General features: G+C 46.6%; 2 protein-coding genes across 2 annotated transcripts; both read left to right on the forward strand.

The window, feature by feature from the left end:
- The first annotated feature begins 6,612 nt into the window (after nt 1-6,612).
- LOC136533552 (transcription factor MYB16-like) lies at nt 6,613-10,390 on the forward strand. The gene is made up of 3 exons (XM_066526114.1): nt 6,613-7,280; nt 7,411-7,540; nt 8,416-10,390. Exons 1-3 carry the CDS (start codon nt 7,148-7,150, stop codon nt 9,440-9,442), a joined length of 1,290 nt encoding a protein of 429 aa, XP_066382211.1. The 5' UTR covers nt 6,613-7,147; the 3' UTR covers nt 9,443-10,390.
- Nucleotides 10,391-10,619: 229 nt separating this feature from the next.
- On the forward strand, nt 10,620-12,505 carry LOC136533553 (small ribosomal subunit protein cS23-like). The gene is made up of 2 exons (XM_066526115.1): nt 10,620-10,957; nt 12,037-12,505. The coding sequence occupies exons 1-2, from the start codon at nt 10,697-10,699 to the stop codon at nt 12,316-12,318; spliced, it is 543 nt and encodes a 180-aa protein (XP_066382212.1). The 5' UTR covers nt 10,620-10,696; the 3' UTR covers nt 12,319-12,505.
- Nucleotides 12,506-17,381: the final 4,876 nt, after the last annotated feature.

Genomic DNA, 17,381 nt, shown 5'->3' on the forward strand with positions numbered 1-17,381 from the left:
GCTGGAAGACCAGCCCGGCCTGTCACCACCTGTCCCTCGCTATACTGAGTACTGACCGGCCGGGAGCATCTCTAGGTACGCGGTAGGTACACGTACGCCTTTGCATGTCATACACTCGTACTAAAACCTCCGACCGGAACGATCAACTTGTAATAACCGACGCAGCTAACGCCTCTCGCGCTGCTCCCAGTAATTAGAATAACAGTGGTCGTTGTGGTTCACTCGGCAAACGGTTTATCAATAATCATATATATAAGTTTCCCAAAAAAAATCATATATATAAACTTATATATCAGAAAAAATTCTAGATTACTTGTATAAGCCTTTGTACGAGTAAATGAACTGAGCTGCAGGGTACGAGCGTAGAGTACTACATGTAGTTTCTATACCTATTAATTTTCATAGACAATACATATAGAAAACATGGTCCCAATGAATAATTTGTACAGAACAGTTTTTTATCCAATCACATATATTCTCTACCAATCACATCTCTTCGTGTCTTGATTCTCGTGTAGACATGATTTCTAATTTAGACCCGGTTTCTATATTTTTTGCTCTACCTCTTCAATAACTACCTTACCACATCAGTAAAATGCTGAGGTGGCAGTACAATTAATGTTCATAGAAACTATTATGCTTTCTGCATTAGGAGTGCCATAAGACAGACATTAAAAGGGCATAAATGTGATGTCTACCGGCATAAACGTACTAAACTATAAGAGAAAGTATAATAAGAAGATGAAAGCGGGCTATAAAAAGTGCCACATCAGAGTTGTTTTGAGGTGGAGAAGAGAGAAGAAAATCAAGGGCTACACTTACAACCAACCGATGCACTTGGGGCCAAAAAATCTACGAGATAACGAGCTGGACCAATTATTATATGTGTGGGCTTTTACATGGGCTGCAAATAATATGACAACATCATACGATTAATAGTTAGCTACTTTATTAACTATGTTCTAACAAAACATATGTGATATATCTTCTTACATCATTAATTTTATCTTGGTGTGCCCGTCCGGCAGATTTAGCATATGAAATAAAGTTATTGTATACACGTTAGCCCCCATCAAAATCGATTTTTTATTAAAAAAGTAATGGCAACTGAAGTAAACTTTTTATTAAACATGTGGACTAAGATTTGATTTTTGTTTACATTTTTTATGTTGTTCTCATTTAAAATATTATATTCAGGGCCTGTTTGCATTGATAGCTAGCTAAAAATTAGTTAAAATTAGCTTTAGTTTTTCTAAACCGAGGGCTAATCTTTTAGCCAAGTCTTTAACTAGTTGTTAGTCAACTAACTAGCCAATCCTAATTAATTTATGCTAATTTTTAGTCCAACTATAGTAGCTAACCCTAGATAATCCATATAGGCCCTTAATCTAGGCCAATTATCAATTGATGGCTAATGTCAATATACAATTTTCTTTCCCTACAGACCATGTAGTAAAGCAACAAGCCTGAACAAATGTTTTCAGTATTAAATATTTGAAAGGAGGTTTCAACTAAATAACTAGTTAGCGAGTTGGTTATAAGATCATTGTAGAAGCAGTAGTATCTAACTTAGGTACTAATAACTACTAGAACAACCATTCAAAAGGGAATAAATGTGATGTCTATTAGCACTATTGGCTACAACAAAACGTGGAGCGAATCGGTGGATGGTACTATCTTCATGGTTCTGGTACTTTTGTGACTGCAACCATATGGACATATGATTTTAATAAAAAAAACAGTGAAAATATGTCCGACAACCCTATTTTTTATATATATAAGAGAACTAAATAAGTAATATTCAAATTTTATGTTTATGGTTTACTAAAGTTATGTTGGCATCAAGCATAGCAATTATAAGAAACAAACTTAAGAAAACATATTTATTCAAAAAGACAACATAACTTTTCGATCAAGCATACTACCATAACTTAAACTTATTCAACCAACATGCAAACAATTACATGTTTCCTACCATTCCATTGTTAGCCAGGCAATTCAATAAAAATCCGACCATGCATCTGAGTTAGTAGTGCAAATAGTATTAGTATGCTTGATGTATGCGGATATCCACTCATCTTATATCAATCATGGGATCAACCACTCTTCTTACCATTACAAATTATTACCAATTACAGACTCTTTTTGGGCCTTAATGTTAATCTTCAAGAGACATGCTAGAAAAAATAGTTCAATTCTAGAAAACCTGCTCAAAACAGAAATAACTGACCATCAATTTGGTACACCCTTTTTGGCACTTAATGTTGTCTCATAAATATACTTTTTTTATAAGATCACATAAATATACTTACCGTTAGGGACATGTAGGAAGTATTTTGTGTTGTTATCATCTTCTAATAGGTTTTTAGTTATCGACCTTTGAAACTAGGTTGTCTCTTCTCTCTCTCTCTCTCTCTCTCTCTCTCTCTCTCTCTCTCTCTCTCTCTATATATATATATATATATATATATATATATATATGTGATAACGAAGCATATCTTATTGTAAATTTTTAGTTGGCATTAGTAGCCAAAGCTTGAAAATTTTGACTATAAAGTAAACTTGGATAGCGAAGCTTTTTTTTTCTGTCTGCTCAGGCTATTGGCCATTGCTGCCGAATTTGCCGAAGGCTAGGAATCCACCACGGAGTCCGTAGAAGAAGGGGACCCTAGAAAGGTTTCACAGGACCACGATTTTTGCCCAATGACCACCAAACAATTGCTGCTTTTCCTTCGCTGCATGTGTTCTGTAGCATACATGATACATGCACATGTACTACTGTACGATACAGCCCATTGAAGCATACCACTACAAGTCCAATATCATTGAGTTTCCCTCTATAAAAAATGGCCCAATATACTTTTTCCGCATTCCAAAACGGAAAATCTTATGCTCTGTGCAGCCTGTTCGTTTGGCTGTGGCTTGTCGTAAACGATCGTAAATTTTTAGCTAGAATAATATTTTTCTTTCACATAAATCAGCCAGCAATACTTCCTCACGAACCAGTTACAATATGAACAACCAATCGAACAGGGCAGATGCAGCAGTGGCGCGGTGCCAGTCCGCGCGTGGCTGCAAAATCTTCAGCGCTGTAAACACGCGTAGGATTCCTCTCACGATGTCAATCCGCTGGTCCAGCGAGGCAGCGTGAACATTGACTGTGTCAGTGTATCAACAGTTGAATTAACTCACCTTTGGCACTGCCACTGCAGTGCGCTCGCTGTTCGGTCTGTGCTGCCTTTCCAACTCGAAGTCCTACATAGCCACAGCTGGAGCAGTAACTTATACGTATTTACTGCAAGAGAAGCGGTAACAGTCATGTCCATCCTGATTCTTCCTTTTGCTGCTGGGGAGATAATGTACTTACTGTACGCCCTGAATTTGACCCATTGGCGGAGCCCACTGCCAGTTGAACGCGCAAACTGTAGGACCCTTTGTCATTTCCTTTTTATTTTAGTACTATATACTAGTTGTCATTTCCTCTTTGAATGAGCCGAATGGCGCAGGAAGAAAGGCTATGCTTCATACGGCGCGTCTTCTCCGATTAATGCCGTGGCCATTTCCACGCGCACACATTGCTTTCAGTTCCTAGGGCCGAGAGCAATTCAGGAACCTACTACCCGTCCGAGGAAACGTCGTCGTCCACACTCCACAGTCGGGTGGCGAGCCCACATCGACTTGCCGAAACGGTGCGAGGCGACGGGCGATGGGAACCAGCCGGACGCATCGGGTTCTCCTTTCCCGTTGCAGAGTAGACACAGGGGTTAGCTCGTACCCATGGCACTGATCTACTTCAGTAGGCGATTGATCAGCTTTCAATTTATCTTTGGCGCACGGCATGACCATTGACCTGCACGGCTGCACCACCCATGCCCTAATCAAGCACCGGCCGGCGCTACTCGTAGCTAGCGCCAGCGGCCAGCCAAATTGCCGCACCGTTGGATCTGCTGCGGTCTGCGGATGTACTACGTACGTACGTATACGTACGCATGTCGGCCGTCAAATCGGACATCGACGGCTGCCCAGGACGGTCTAGCTCTAGCACATTGCACATGCACATGTGCTGCCGTGCGTGTCTGAAACGGCTGTGCCATCGCCGCCGAAGAGTGTCCACTGAAGCAAAGCATGCAAGGCCGCCCGGGGGTCTACGCCGTGATGTGACTCCTGCCGTCTTGCGTGCAAGCCATGAGGATAACGTAGCGTGGGGCACTAGGCCAGCAGCAGAGGCCTCTGCCGTCTGCCGAGCTGCTCTGGCTGCCTGGCTCGGATAAGCTAATTGCGCTGATCACGCGCAGAAAGCTGGCGTTTCCGTACGAAAATTACAGGCTTGTGTTAGTGAGGTCAGAGGTGAGACGAGGCGAGGTAATCGTAAATTCGTGGAGGAAGAAGGCGCACATGCCCGGTGAATGATTCCGTCCCCCGCTGCAAGAGGTGGTCCTCGTCCTCGCCGTCCCGCGGCAAAGGGCCATGGACATGGCCATGGGAAACAGCGGAATAAATGGCAAAAGCCATCCCGCGTACCGCCACCAGGGTCCAGGCCGGCCGGGCGCCGGGCCTCGCATCGCAATTGCAGGTTGGCGGAATTTACAGGGTGTTCAGTGTCGGTACAGCACCAGTCCTCCATCCCGAGTGCCAGCATATTCGTTTGGCTGTAGCTCGTCGTAAATGATCATAAATTTTTAGCTGGAACAGTATTTTTTCCTCACACAACCCAGCCAACAGTACTTCTTCACGAACCAGCCAACCGAACAGGCTGGGGCTGCTGGACTGGTGGTGGTGGTATTAGCATGGCTGCGTTTAAGACTGGTGGTGCGATCGTCACGGTTCGTCTCGCGAGCTTGATGGCGACGTACAGAGTACTAACCGCGTAATTAATTACGGATGGAAAAAAAAAGGACAGGGAAGAGGTTAACACCGACAAATTCCCTGATGGCCACAGTTTACTGAAAGAGTAAACCTGCACTGCAGATAGAGATAGCAATAGCAACAGAGCATTTACTGAGACACACCATGACACCAGTAGTAGCATGAGCACTCCTGATTTCAGAAACCACTTGAGCCCACGACGACGCATGGGCTCGACGCAGCAAATTCAATTGCACGCAGCAGCCAGCACTCCAGCAGCAGTAGTACAGCATTATTTTTGAGTTTTTGACCAGGGCATGTATACGAACATGATACGCGACGAAATCTGCCACGCCAGGCCATCACGATGCATGGTCAGTGCTCACAGTCAAGACACTCCCCGGAAACGGCAAGTGCAGTGCTGCCCGCATCGGCATGTGTAAACCAGGAGGCGACACCGTGGTGGATCCGTAGCCGAGCATGGAAAGAGAGCTGGAAACCGACGCCACTTTCCGATGGAGCGAGGCACCGAAATCAATGAGTAAAACAAACGGGTTTCCCCAAACACGCCGCGGGGTCGATCGCAATCAAGTCAAATCGTCGTCCAATTGAAACGGATGGGGGCAACAGGCAACTGGCAAGGGTTTCCTTCCACGCCCGTCCAGCCAGTCCAGAGCCACCGGACCTTGCCCCTCGCATGCATGTCGACGATGGATGCAAGCATAGCATGAGAGCAGGCAGGACCAGCGCCGGACGAGCGAGCAATGCAGCTAGCATCCCGCGCCACGCGACGCTGCCGTTTACTTTTTCTTAATTTCCTGCTAGTTGGTGGTGCGACGGAGGTGGGGAGAGAGATGAGACAAACGCGTCGCGCGCAGCGCAGCCCCAGCTTCTGTGGCTCCTACGGGCCGGGCCCGAAATCATTGCGAGATCGGATCGATCGCTAGCTGCCCGCAGCGCCGTGCCGTGCCTCCGCCGTCGTCGACGGGCCACCGGCTGTCTCGCGCCCGCCGGACCAGACCCACCCAAGACGTGGCGGTGGCGCTCCGGCCGGCCGGATGAACCGGTACGTACGTGCGTTTCTCACACAACCGACGAGCGCCGTCGTCAGCCACAAGCCACAGCAAAGCGAAGCAAAGAATAGAACAACGTACGTAGGTGCTTTTATGAGACGCACTGTACGATGCGTGTGCGACGATCGATCACACAGTTTTCCGCTCCTGCTATGCGCTGGAATCGAGCTTGCCATCATCATCTGATACAGTGGAGCGAGCCGTGCGAGATTCGCATTGCCTGCTAGGAGCGACGCGGCAGCTAGCGTCGCTTATGGCTGATCGCCCGGCGGAGGAGTAGGGCCGCGGCGTCGTGCCGGGTCGGCGACGCACGCACGGGGCCGGGCGGGGGCGGGGAACACCTGTTTGTTCATATCGTCGCCAGTTCGTGAAGAAGTACTACTAGCTGATTTATGTGAGAGAAAAATACTGTTCCGGCTAGAAATTTAGGATGATTTACGACAAGCCACAGCCAAACGAACACGCTGACGCCGTGCATACAGCGTCCAAGGCAAGGAAAGGCAGAGAAGACAGCTCGGGAATCTGGACCATTAGAGCAGGCAGAGGCCCCCGAGGCCCCGGCCCGACGCCCCGACCCCAGCCGAGTGTTAAATGCTCCGCCCTCTGATCGGGTGGATCGCGATTGGCAGCGACGCTTCCGCGCCGGGGCTGTGAGCTGAGAACGCGCGGGGGGCGAAATCCCAGCACTGCCATCGCGCGCCCCGCCACGCTGACAGCCGGGGCCCTGTCTGCGCCGGGATCGCGGCGCTCGAAGAAGATATCGTGCCGCCCCAGCCGGCCGGCCCCCAATACAGGCAAACGCCATCGCCACGCCCCGGCCGGCCCTTTCCTTCCTCTACTCACTACGGAGTACTCTATTTATGCCTCACACCGACCTCGGCGCACCACGCCTCAGTGATCAGTGCGTCGCTTTCTCGCTTTGGCACCCCCCTGCTCTGCCTCTGCTCACTGGCAATTGCTGCCTGCCGCCTGCGCTGCGCTCGTAGTAGTCACTCACAGTGCCCCGCCCGGCCTGCTGCCAGAAGGAAAGGAGGATCCCGAGCAGTCAATTGCGCCGATCCCCTGGGGGTATTAAGGGGAAAGGAGCGAGGAGCGAGGCTGAATTGCTGTGAGTGAGGCCGGCCGTGCGAGAGGGAGGAGGATCAGGCGGCGAGGGTTGTGTTGTGTCGCTGCGCAGCCACAGCGCAGGCTCAGTGCTCGGTTGGACACGGGCGGCGCCGCGGCGGGCGATGGGGCGATCGCCGTGCTGCGAGAAGGATGGGCTGAAGAAGGGGCCGTGGACGCCGGAGGAGGACCAGAAGCTGCTCGCCTACATTGAGCAGCACGGCCATGGCTGCTGGCGCTCGCTGCCCGCCAAAGCCGGTGAGCTCGATCGCAAGCTAGTACTAGTAATCGTAGTGCTGGGCGGTCCAGCCAGCGGCGTTCGGCTACTACGCTGTCTGGTTTTGCTCCTTCGTAACTGACATGCATGCGAATGGTGACCGTGGCGCAGGGCTGCAGCGGTGCGGCAAGAGCTGCCGCCTCCGGTGGACGAACTACCTCCGGCCGGACATCAAGCGGGGCAAGTTCAGCCTGCAGGAGGAGCAGACCATCATCCAGCTCCACGCACTGCTCGGCAACAGGTGAGGGCTCGACTCCATCCATGGATCACTGTCCTAGCACTGGCCGGCCAGTACCCTGCACGGCTGCACCCGGAATTCAGTTAATCGCACGAATTTTGACTGGTAGCTCGAGCAGGCTGGCCGGCCGGCAGGTCAAGAACTCAGTAGCATCCGTCCCACACCCTAGTCTTGCTTATTTATGATGATTGGGTAATGCATGAGCGGGTACCTAGGGCAGGAGCACCACGAGATGGGGAACCTGTCCAAGTATTTTTCTCGGAGTACTACGCTCTAGTTACTGTACACATGTTTTTCGCAGCGGTTTTACATGAACCAACAATACATTTTGCCATTTTGGCACCTTAGCTAGTAGGAGTACATCTAGTAACTGAAAATTTTTGAACCTTAGCAGTAGTGTATATCCGTACAAAAGGAGCATTGTTGTTTATCTTGAGTTTAGTTATCGTACTGCATTGTTGTTTATCTTTCGCCTGTCCAACATCTACTGCTGAGCTTGCGTGAATTGATCCATCAATGCATAGGCATCATCTCGGGAAAAAGCGTGAGAAAGCTGGGCCACGGGAGGCTCCTCCCCGAATTTTTCTTTCTTTTTTCCCTGATGATTCGGCATTCAAGCTTGCCATTCAATGAGCGCCGGCCCCCATCGCCGGTGGACCAAGGTCACTGCAGCCACCTGCTCTCTTGCCGTTTTGACTCATAGTTCCTGTCACCTCTGCACCGTGTCTGTGCCAGGCCATGCACTCGTTACTGTCTCGCAGACTCGCACGCCCGGCCGCGGTGGTTTTACGCTCGCCGCCGATGCAGATTTGTCAACGCGCGCGATTGCTTGCTGAGAATTTTTTTTCATGACGTGCGCGCCGTGCTCGTTCATGCAGGTGGTCGGCGATCGCGACGCACCTCCCGAAGCGCACCGACAACGAGATCAAGAACTACTGGAACACGCACCTCAAGAAGCGGCTGGCCAAGATGGGCATCGACCCGGTCACGCACAAGCCGCGCTCCGACGCGCTCGGGACAGGCGGCGGGGGAGGCGCCGGCGCCGGCGGTGCCGCGGGCGCACAGCACGCCAAGGCTGCGGCGCACCTCAGCCACACGGCGCAGTGGGAGAGCGCGAGGCTCGAGGCCGAGGCGCGCCTGGCGCGCGAGGCCAGGCTGCGCGCGCTCGCGGCCTCCGCCGCCTCCGCGTCCGCGTCCGTGGTCTCGGCACCGCCGCCGCAGATGCCCGGACACTCCACGGCGCACCGGCTCGACTCGCCGACGTCCACGCTGAGCTTCTCCGAGAGCGTGGCGCTCGCCTCGGTCCTGCAGGAGGCGCACGGCGCCGCAACGGCTGCGGCCGCGGCCGCGCGCGCCGCCATGCAGCCCATGCAGGCGTACGAGGAGGCGTGTAAGGAGCAGCAGCAGCAGTGGGGCGATCACGTTGTCAATGTCGCTGATGCAGGCTTCGCCGCGGCGGGGTTCACGGGCCTGCTTCTCGACGGCTCCTTGAGCCAGCAGGATCTGAGGCCGGCGACGAGGCACGACAACGACGCGGCCGAGGCGGACGCCGGGCTGCAGGAGACGGAGGAGAAGAACTACTGGGACAGCATAATGAGCCTGGTAAACTCGTCGTCGTTGCCGACATCATCAGTAGAAGTGCCGGCTCCCGAGTCGTACCCGTCTTCGGCGTCGCTGCAGACGTCAATGGCTATGCCCGCGCTCGAGGCATACTCATCTCCGGCGTCGTTGCTGACCACGTCAGTGGCGATGCCCGCGCTCGAGGCGTACTCCTCGTCGGCGTCGTTGCAGACGTCAGTCCTGATGCCGGCGCCCGAGGCGTACTCGATGTCGTCGGCCTCGTTGTCGACGTCAGTAGTCGCTGCGCCGGCGCCCGAGGCCTACTCTCCGGCGCTGGACTTCTGACTCGTGAGCCCTGGACATGTTCGCCGGCATGCAGCCCGGGAAATGACACAGTAAATAGCTAGCTACTTATTTCGGAACAATAAGGTCGAACAACTACTAATGTTGATGGTTAAATCGCGCTCTTGGGTTAATTCAAACAGCACCCTGATTAAACATGTGAGGAAGATGTACCGAATTTAGGGGGTGTTTGGATCCGGTGACTAAAATTTAGGAGGTATGTCGGGAGGATGTTGCATAGGGTATTCGAATACTAATAAAAAAACAAATTACATAATCCGTCGGTATTCCACGAGACGAAATTTTTAAGCCTAATTAATCCGACATTAGTACATGTTTACTATAGCAAAACATTGTCAAATCATGAACTAATTAGGCTTAAAAGATTCGTCTCGCAAATTAGTCGTAAACTATATAATTAGTTTCATAATTAGTCTATATTTAATACTCTATGCATGTGTCCAAACATTCGATGGGACATCGACTAAAATTTAGGAGGGGCAACCAAACACCCCCTTAGAATCTTTGTTACTCGTTCATCAGTTGCCAAAGCTTCTTGTAGACTGTAGAACAGTGACCAGAGCCAGGCACGGAGCCAGCGGTGGGGCTAGGGGGGCTCCAGCCCCCTACCGCTCGCAAGCAAGCGAAGCCCCGTAGAGTCGCCGTCTGAAATTTCAGTTGTAGATGCACAGGTAGGCGGGGCTGAGATTTGCTGAACCTCTTTTATTGCTAATTATCGTTGTTTAGTCCCTCCTAAATTTTTTCATAGCTTCGTCCCTGACCAGAGCGTCTCGTCTTTGCTCTGTATGTAATTCAACAACCACTTTCATCAGCAGTATAGTGGAGCTAATCGAAATGGGAAGAACTCTTTTTTTTCTCTCGTCTGATCCCATATATCTTAGAATCCAACTGTTCAAGTTTGTATATTGTGGCACTATACTACTGGTAATGTACTACCTCGCACTGTATATTGGTCTTTGACTCTTTGTATTCTGTCGTTCTGAAAGGAGGTCTTTTTTTGCGCTGAAACAATGGAGCAGACGGATAAGCTTGCATTTCGCCATCGACAGAGCCGTTCCAACACATTGGGCCCATGACAGGCCTGATCCAAATTTTATCCAGCCCGTTTAGTTTTTCTTTTTCCCATTTGGAGTAGCTCAGTCGTCGGGAAGAGAAAAAGGGCAAGGATGATCAGAAGGCTTTCGCGCAGGTTCGTTGTTCCTCTTATCCGCGGAGGAAGAACCTTGGCCCGACACCATGCTCCCAATGGCGGTGCACCCCACGACCACGCCGGCCTTGTCCCCGCACGCCCGCGTCTCCCCGCCCAGGTCTTCCAGCTCCCTGGCCGCCACCTCGTCCTCCCCCTGCTCTCGCACCGTCAGTTTCAAGAGCAGGAGGCTGCCACTTCGCTCGCTCCGCAGCGTCGTCGCCGCTGCCGCCGCCGATGCCGTCGGGGCAGAGGAAGAAGAGGTGCAACTAGGTGGAGGGGTGGATGCGGTCGACGAGGAGGAAGCGGAGGTATTGGCCTTTCGAACCCACTACGATTCGGGCAACTTACCCGGCTCAGTCGTTGTCTGTACAACTGGAAATTATGCAGTTAAAATTTAAAATGGTTATGTTTCGTTGGCCTCTCTAAGTGCATCATATGCTCAGTAGAACTCAATTCCAACGAATTGGACCCCGATTCTTCAATTTTGGCTCTTCAATTGATTATTAGGTTTAACGTTCAGTGTGACACCAATTGCCCTTGGCTAGCTTACTGTTTACCATGAATTTGGTCTCAACTACTAGAAGGGACAATTTAGGTTAGCTGGGCACCTTTGGGGGATGTTCTGGCGAAGCCTTGAGCTTGACAATGATGTATACATGTTGAAAAATAGCCTTTACCTGAGCTTGCTGTTGCATAGCTGTTGCTTATATGGAAAGGAGCTGTATATTCTGATGCGCTGAGATGTTGCGAATGTGAATGTAATGAGAGCATCTGGAATTCGGTTCCTGAGTAGTATATATGAATAGTCTTTGTTTTCATTGTCGAAACATAGTTGTTTATATTGAACTAAAGAAAATCTATGGTTTTATCAAAATTACCCTTTAGAATACTAAGGTGCTGTTTGGTTTCGTAAGTTTGTGACGTTATCCGTTCACAGGGTAATCTGAATCCATTAAATTTGTTTGATTCAGTTAGGTGTAATCAGGTCCTGTGTAGTTGGGTTTGGGGGCCAGTGCAAATTCAGTGGTAATCATTATCTCAGCTCAGTGGGCGGTAGGCGTACCAGACAGGATCTAGCGTGGAACCAAACAAAATGGAGAACCGATTATCCTGTAATCATTGCTTCCTGGATCTCATACCATATACGTTTGCATCATCATTTATGAACCAAACAACACCTAAGAAGTGGGTTTTGGTGCTGAAATGCCAATGGTAGCTGCATCACAAAGCTAACAAAAGGGGAACACTAGCTTCAACATTTGATCTCTCCTGCTTAGTTTTGTGATGTGGATTGTGTTAAAACCACACACTTAAGCTTTACTAGGATGGAGATATTGTGTTTCATCATCAGAATGAAATTTGAGATGACCTGAATCTTGCATTACAGAATAAGGTGGTGGTCCCCGAGAGACAGGACCCGATGCTGGTACTCAAGTTCATCTGGATGGAGAAGAACATCGGCATAGCACTCGACCAATTGGTTCCTGGCTATGGCAGCATCCCATTAAGCCCATACTACTTTTGGCCACGGAAAGACGCGTGGGAGGAGCTTAGAGCGAAGTTGGAAGAGAAAGAGTGGATCTCGCAGAAGCAGATGATCATCCTTCTCAACCAGGCCACCGATATCATCAACCTCTGGCAGCAGGGTGGCGGGAGCCTGTCGACATGAGTCCCTCCCCATCCTGTTCTTTCAACCTTGCAAGCTTGCGTTTTGTTGGTTTCATTACATGCCCTCTCTGTTGTTAATGTTAAAGCCATGGTACATGGCCTTGTAGATCGGTTCAATCTGTTCTCAGGTATGATTTTTTCCATGGAAATGATCTTGTGATTTATCTTAGTTATTATTATGTGTATCAGTCGTTTTTTGTTGGGAAAATCTAGAAACAGATCCTTTTTGGTATGGTTACAAGTCAATTTTTTTTTGTTTGCAAACAACAAAGGAAAAACCAACTGTCTGATTCGCTAACAAAAATCAACACAATATTTTCCACAACACTAGGAAATGCAAACCAGGTAACATCATGATATCTGTTCACCTTGTCAATGTCCAAAACACCACTTATCTCAAGACTCTAAATCTAGCGCATTCCAGCGCATAATAGCCATGCCACGTCATCGATAGAACTTGTAGCATCACGGCGTGGAGGAGAGGGACATAGCCACATAGGCCATCCGATCAGAAACTGGAATAGACCTTTGACCGCGATAGAGAAGAACCTGAGTCCTGAATTAAAAATAGCGGGCTAGCAGCACGTACTATCAAATCTTTAGCATCTATGGCATCAAAACAAAAATCTTTAGCATCTATAAAAATATTAAAATCATTTAAAATCATTTTAAATTTAATTTTGAATTAAAACATAATTTGGAGCATGTGCTTAATTAAGGAACCTTGGATTTTACCTGAGCACATATGCAAGAAATTACATAAATAATACTTCTTTGACCATGAATTTACATGATTTTTTCTAGATTTTTGAGACATTTTTGGGGCTAAATAGTAAATACCTTAAAGCAAAAACTCAAATATAGCTTTATGGGAAGAATTTTAATTTCAAAATCAAAGAAGCAACGAAGGTAGATCCAAGAAAAATGGGTTACCCTTTATTTTTATTATCTATTTAAAAAATTGCAATATTTTTTGAGGTCCCTAAGTTTTTTGTCTGGTCTATCAACATAAAAAGAATCAGAAAATAAAAATAAACCAGAGAAGAAAGGAGTGGCCCAGTTTGAAAGTCCCGTCAAGCCCAACAGCATGAGTCAACTGAATTGACGTGGCCCATACGATACACGTAAAAACTGGCCAGCGTGTTCATTTATAATCACATTTTTTTTTTGCGAAAACATTTATAATCACATATCAGTACACCATCCGTCCTTTTTAAATGCCATTCTCATATATCAAGGTGTCAAACATACTCAACTTTGATCAAATATATACAAGTTACTAATATTTATGTTGCTTAATAAATATTATTAGATTAATCATTGAATATATTTTTAATAATACACTTATATAAATATTACTAATTTTTTTTATAAATATAGTCAAACTTAATATAGATAATAACATTTAAAAAGAGACGGAGGGTGTATATATAGTGTAATCATAGTGACTGAGTCGCGCAATAGCCCATGGCATGACTTAAAGGATTAATTTCTAAAAAATAGTTTAGATATATCTTTTTTTAGTACTTTTAGGTTAAAAGGGTGTTTGCATCTATACCGGGTTTCGAAAAATGAAGCAAAGGACCCACACTTAAAAAAAGAAAAGAATGCCCTCTATTCATCGAGTATTTAAAATCTTCTGTTTAGCCTCTCTAGGTTAGGTTCATTTCTTTACGAGTCCATGTCTTTGCCCTTTTTATTTATTTATAATAACCCATCTACCGTATTTGAGTATTTCATTTCTTCATGCTGTCTGATCCATCCCCTGCATGTCATAGCTATTGGCAGTTATGTTTAATCAGATTGCAAGTTCTTATTCAACTAAATTGAATTATTTGTATTTCTGTCCAATAAAAAAACGTTATTCTTTTAGTTCTATTCTAGTGAAATTCATTTCATTTAAGTGATTTTCATCCTAATCCACGCATTCATTTCATCTCTTTTATTGTCCTGGAATATTAGCATTCATGACCGAAAGTTGGGAACTACATTAAAAACCTTGATATAGTACATCCCTAAGCTACACTGCATAAAACCCTGAAATAGAAAAGATACAATGTTCTCCGTAGATTCTTCCATCATCTTCTTTGCAGCGGCTTTCCTCAATGCAGACGATGTTCTAGATGAACAAAATCTTATTGAATACCGAAATCCGAGTTTAGTCCTTATATCGAATCCAATGACCAACCTCAAAGTATCAGACATGCCGCAAGATCCAACGTTCTGGAACCGGTTCAAAACACGTTTTAGAGTGATGAAAGAACATCGATAATTGAATCATTGGATAAAGTATGCGGAGTAGGCTACATATTTATTAGAATCTGTCTAGCCAATAATTGGTTGTTTTAGTCCCTCCCAACAACCATATTTTTTCCTTGCACTTACACTGTCTTATAACTATATTTACATTGCCTTGTTACTATATTTACAATTATTTTTTCAGTGTAATATATTGGACAGAGTGATGTAAGTTGGGAATAACACAAATATATGCCAAAATTTTCAAAACAAATTACAAATTATTTCTTTGAATTTCAGACATCAAAGAAATATATATCAAATTATTCACAAATGTTTTCAAATACAAATGAAACAACAGAGAGCATATCTCGTCTTCAAGCGGCAGAACCAAGGAGCACACATGTAGCTAGCACTGTCCTGCGATCACTGGGTGGATATCGATAATATCGCGCTTGTCCGTGGCGGTTGACGAGTACTACATGTACTAGCTTTTGACCGGAACTAATGTAAGGGTCTCTTTGGCAGCCATTTTTTGCCTATGCAGGAGAAGTCTAAAAAACGAGCTTCGTGCGGCTCCTTGCTGTGGGTTCATGTCGTCTAGTGCGAAGGAGCCGTTTTGCCAAACGTTTTCCAGAACGGCTTTAGCTCCTCCAGAGGAGCTGCTCCTTCAGAGAAGCCAGAGCCGAAGCCATTTTCAGAGGAGCTAGAAACAGGCCTAAGCTACTAGCTGGAGCGGAGCGGCTGCCTACGCGCGCTTTGCGTGGTGGCCAAACTACGCCGCATGCAAGCAAGCGTCGGATTGGATCATCGGACGCTCAGAAATCCGGTTGTTACACTACTGGATTCAGGCGCTTTGCCGAGTGCCTAATGCACTCGGCAAAGGCTACTTTGCTCTCGGTAAAGCCTTTGCCGAGGGTAGCACTCGGCAAAGAGCCTCCGGTAAAAAATCCGTCGGCAAAGAATTCTTTGCCGAGCGCCTTTTATCGGGCACAATCTCGGCACTCGGCAAAGAAAAGTGACTGTCACGGCGCCGGTTGTGTTAGCACATGCTTTGCCGAGTGTCATGTCAGAGGCGCTCAGCAAAGATTTTTTAATTTTTTTTTCAAAATTTCTTTGCCGAGTGCCATACCGGGGAGGCACTCGGCAAAGATTTTTTTTATTTTTTTAATAATTTCTTTGCCGAGTGCCCTGCCAGGTCGGCGCTCGGCAAATATTTTTTAATTTTTTTCGTAATTTCTTTGCCGAGTGCCCTGTCAGGGCGGCACTCGGCAAAGCTGGGAATTCTGTAAATGCAGAATTCCCAGCTTTGCCGAGTGCCAGGGTCAGGGCACTCGGCAAAGAGGCTATTTTTTTTATTCTATATTCACAAACACTCCTTAGACTGGCACTTTAGATGGCCGGGCACTCCTTATTTTCACTCCAAAAAGCTAGACAAGTAGTTGATCTCGGATAGCCTAACAAGTTTTTTTTGCCCTCGAAAAGGGAGCTACTATCCCTGCTGGATTTCCAGAAAACGGAATGTACCTAGGGAACCCTATTGATCAGATCTGAGATTGAACCTAGTGATCTTTCTCCTGCTGGCAAGCATCGATACCTGTCTCCTAAGGAATTGATCTTATCTTTCATATACCAGGATAATAACCCCGAAGGACTGCAATTGGAAGGAATTAGCACTCACCATAAGCAACCGCAGAGAAGGAAAATGACTGGCCTTAGACGGAGGAAAGAAAGAGGTAAAGATACTAGCTTTTCAGAATTACTGATTCTGGCTTGCCCAAGAGGTCAGATACTAATAAAGGATATGGATAGTGAATAACTACTTAGGAATAGGCAAATACTCCGGATAGATAGGCAAGAACTATTCCTTATCCATAGTCAAATACAGCTTACGCATAGTTTACTACATCTCCGAAAGAGAACAGAGATAACTACTTAGACTGGCGCTATCAACTACTTGAACTCTATTACAGTAAAAATGGAAGAAGTAACTACTTATGATTATGACATACCTCTTTCAGTAGCATCTACTACTTCTGATATTAGACTTTACTTGAGGCGGCAAAAGGGATTTAGGAAACTAAAGGATAGTTATTGACAGTATAATACTCTAGAAAGGGTATATGCGCAGAGAAAAGGGTTTTTCTTTCGCCCAAGGCTTTCCTTAGATGACTAACTTGACTTTTCTTACTTAGACACTGGTGAAACTGCCTTTCCTAAACTTGCTTTCCTAAGCTTTTTTGAGAAACTCTAACTAGTCTTTTTTTTTCAAGGTATCTCCGTAAGGTATCCTATCTATTACTACTGGTATTGTAAGAACTGCTAAGCCCTTTAGATCTATATCTATCTTACTATCGAAAAGTGCTTCTACTCCTAATAAGCAAATTCACTATTTTCTTATCATTCCTTCCATGCTCAAGGGCTATTGGGCATTCTCCTAACAGTACTAGGGTATTTAATACAATGATAGAAGTATTAGGATTAAGACTAAAAAGAATACCATTCATACCGAACTATCCTGAATAAGGTGGATTGGCTAAGGAGGTGGAAGTTCCCAGAGAATAGGTCCCGGTCAATCCCAATCCCTCATTCTGAGAATAGTGATAAAAGCAGTTACTTTATCGTCTAAATGTCGGAAAAATGGATCCTATCCTCCGAAAATTCCATAAGATAAAGCCTGCCAGTTGTAGTTCCCGGTGAATATGGATAGTAGTCTAATTCTCGGCCCGCATTGTCAACTTTGATTCTCGTAGCCCTTTTCCAGATTGGATCCTCACTTTACTTTGGTCGTAGATAAAGAAGAGAACTTGTCGATTGGTCAAGCGA

The sequence above is a fragment of the Miscanthus floridulus genome, unplaced genomic scaffold (genome assembly GCF_019320115.1).
Source record: "Miscanthus floridulus cultivar M001 unplaced genomic scaffold, ASM1932011v1 fs_914_1_2, whole genome shotgun sequence".
Lineage (NCBI taxonomy): Eukaryota > Viridiplantae > Streptophyta > Magnoliopsida > Poales > Poaceae > Miscanthus > Miscanthus floridulus.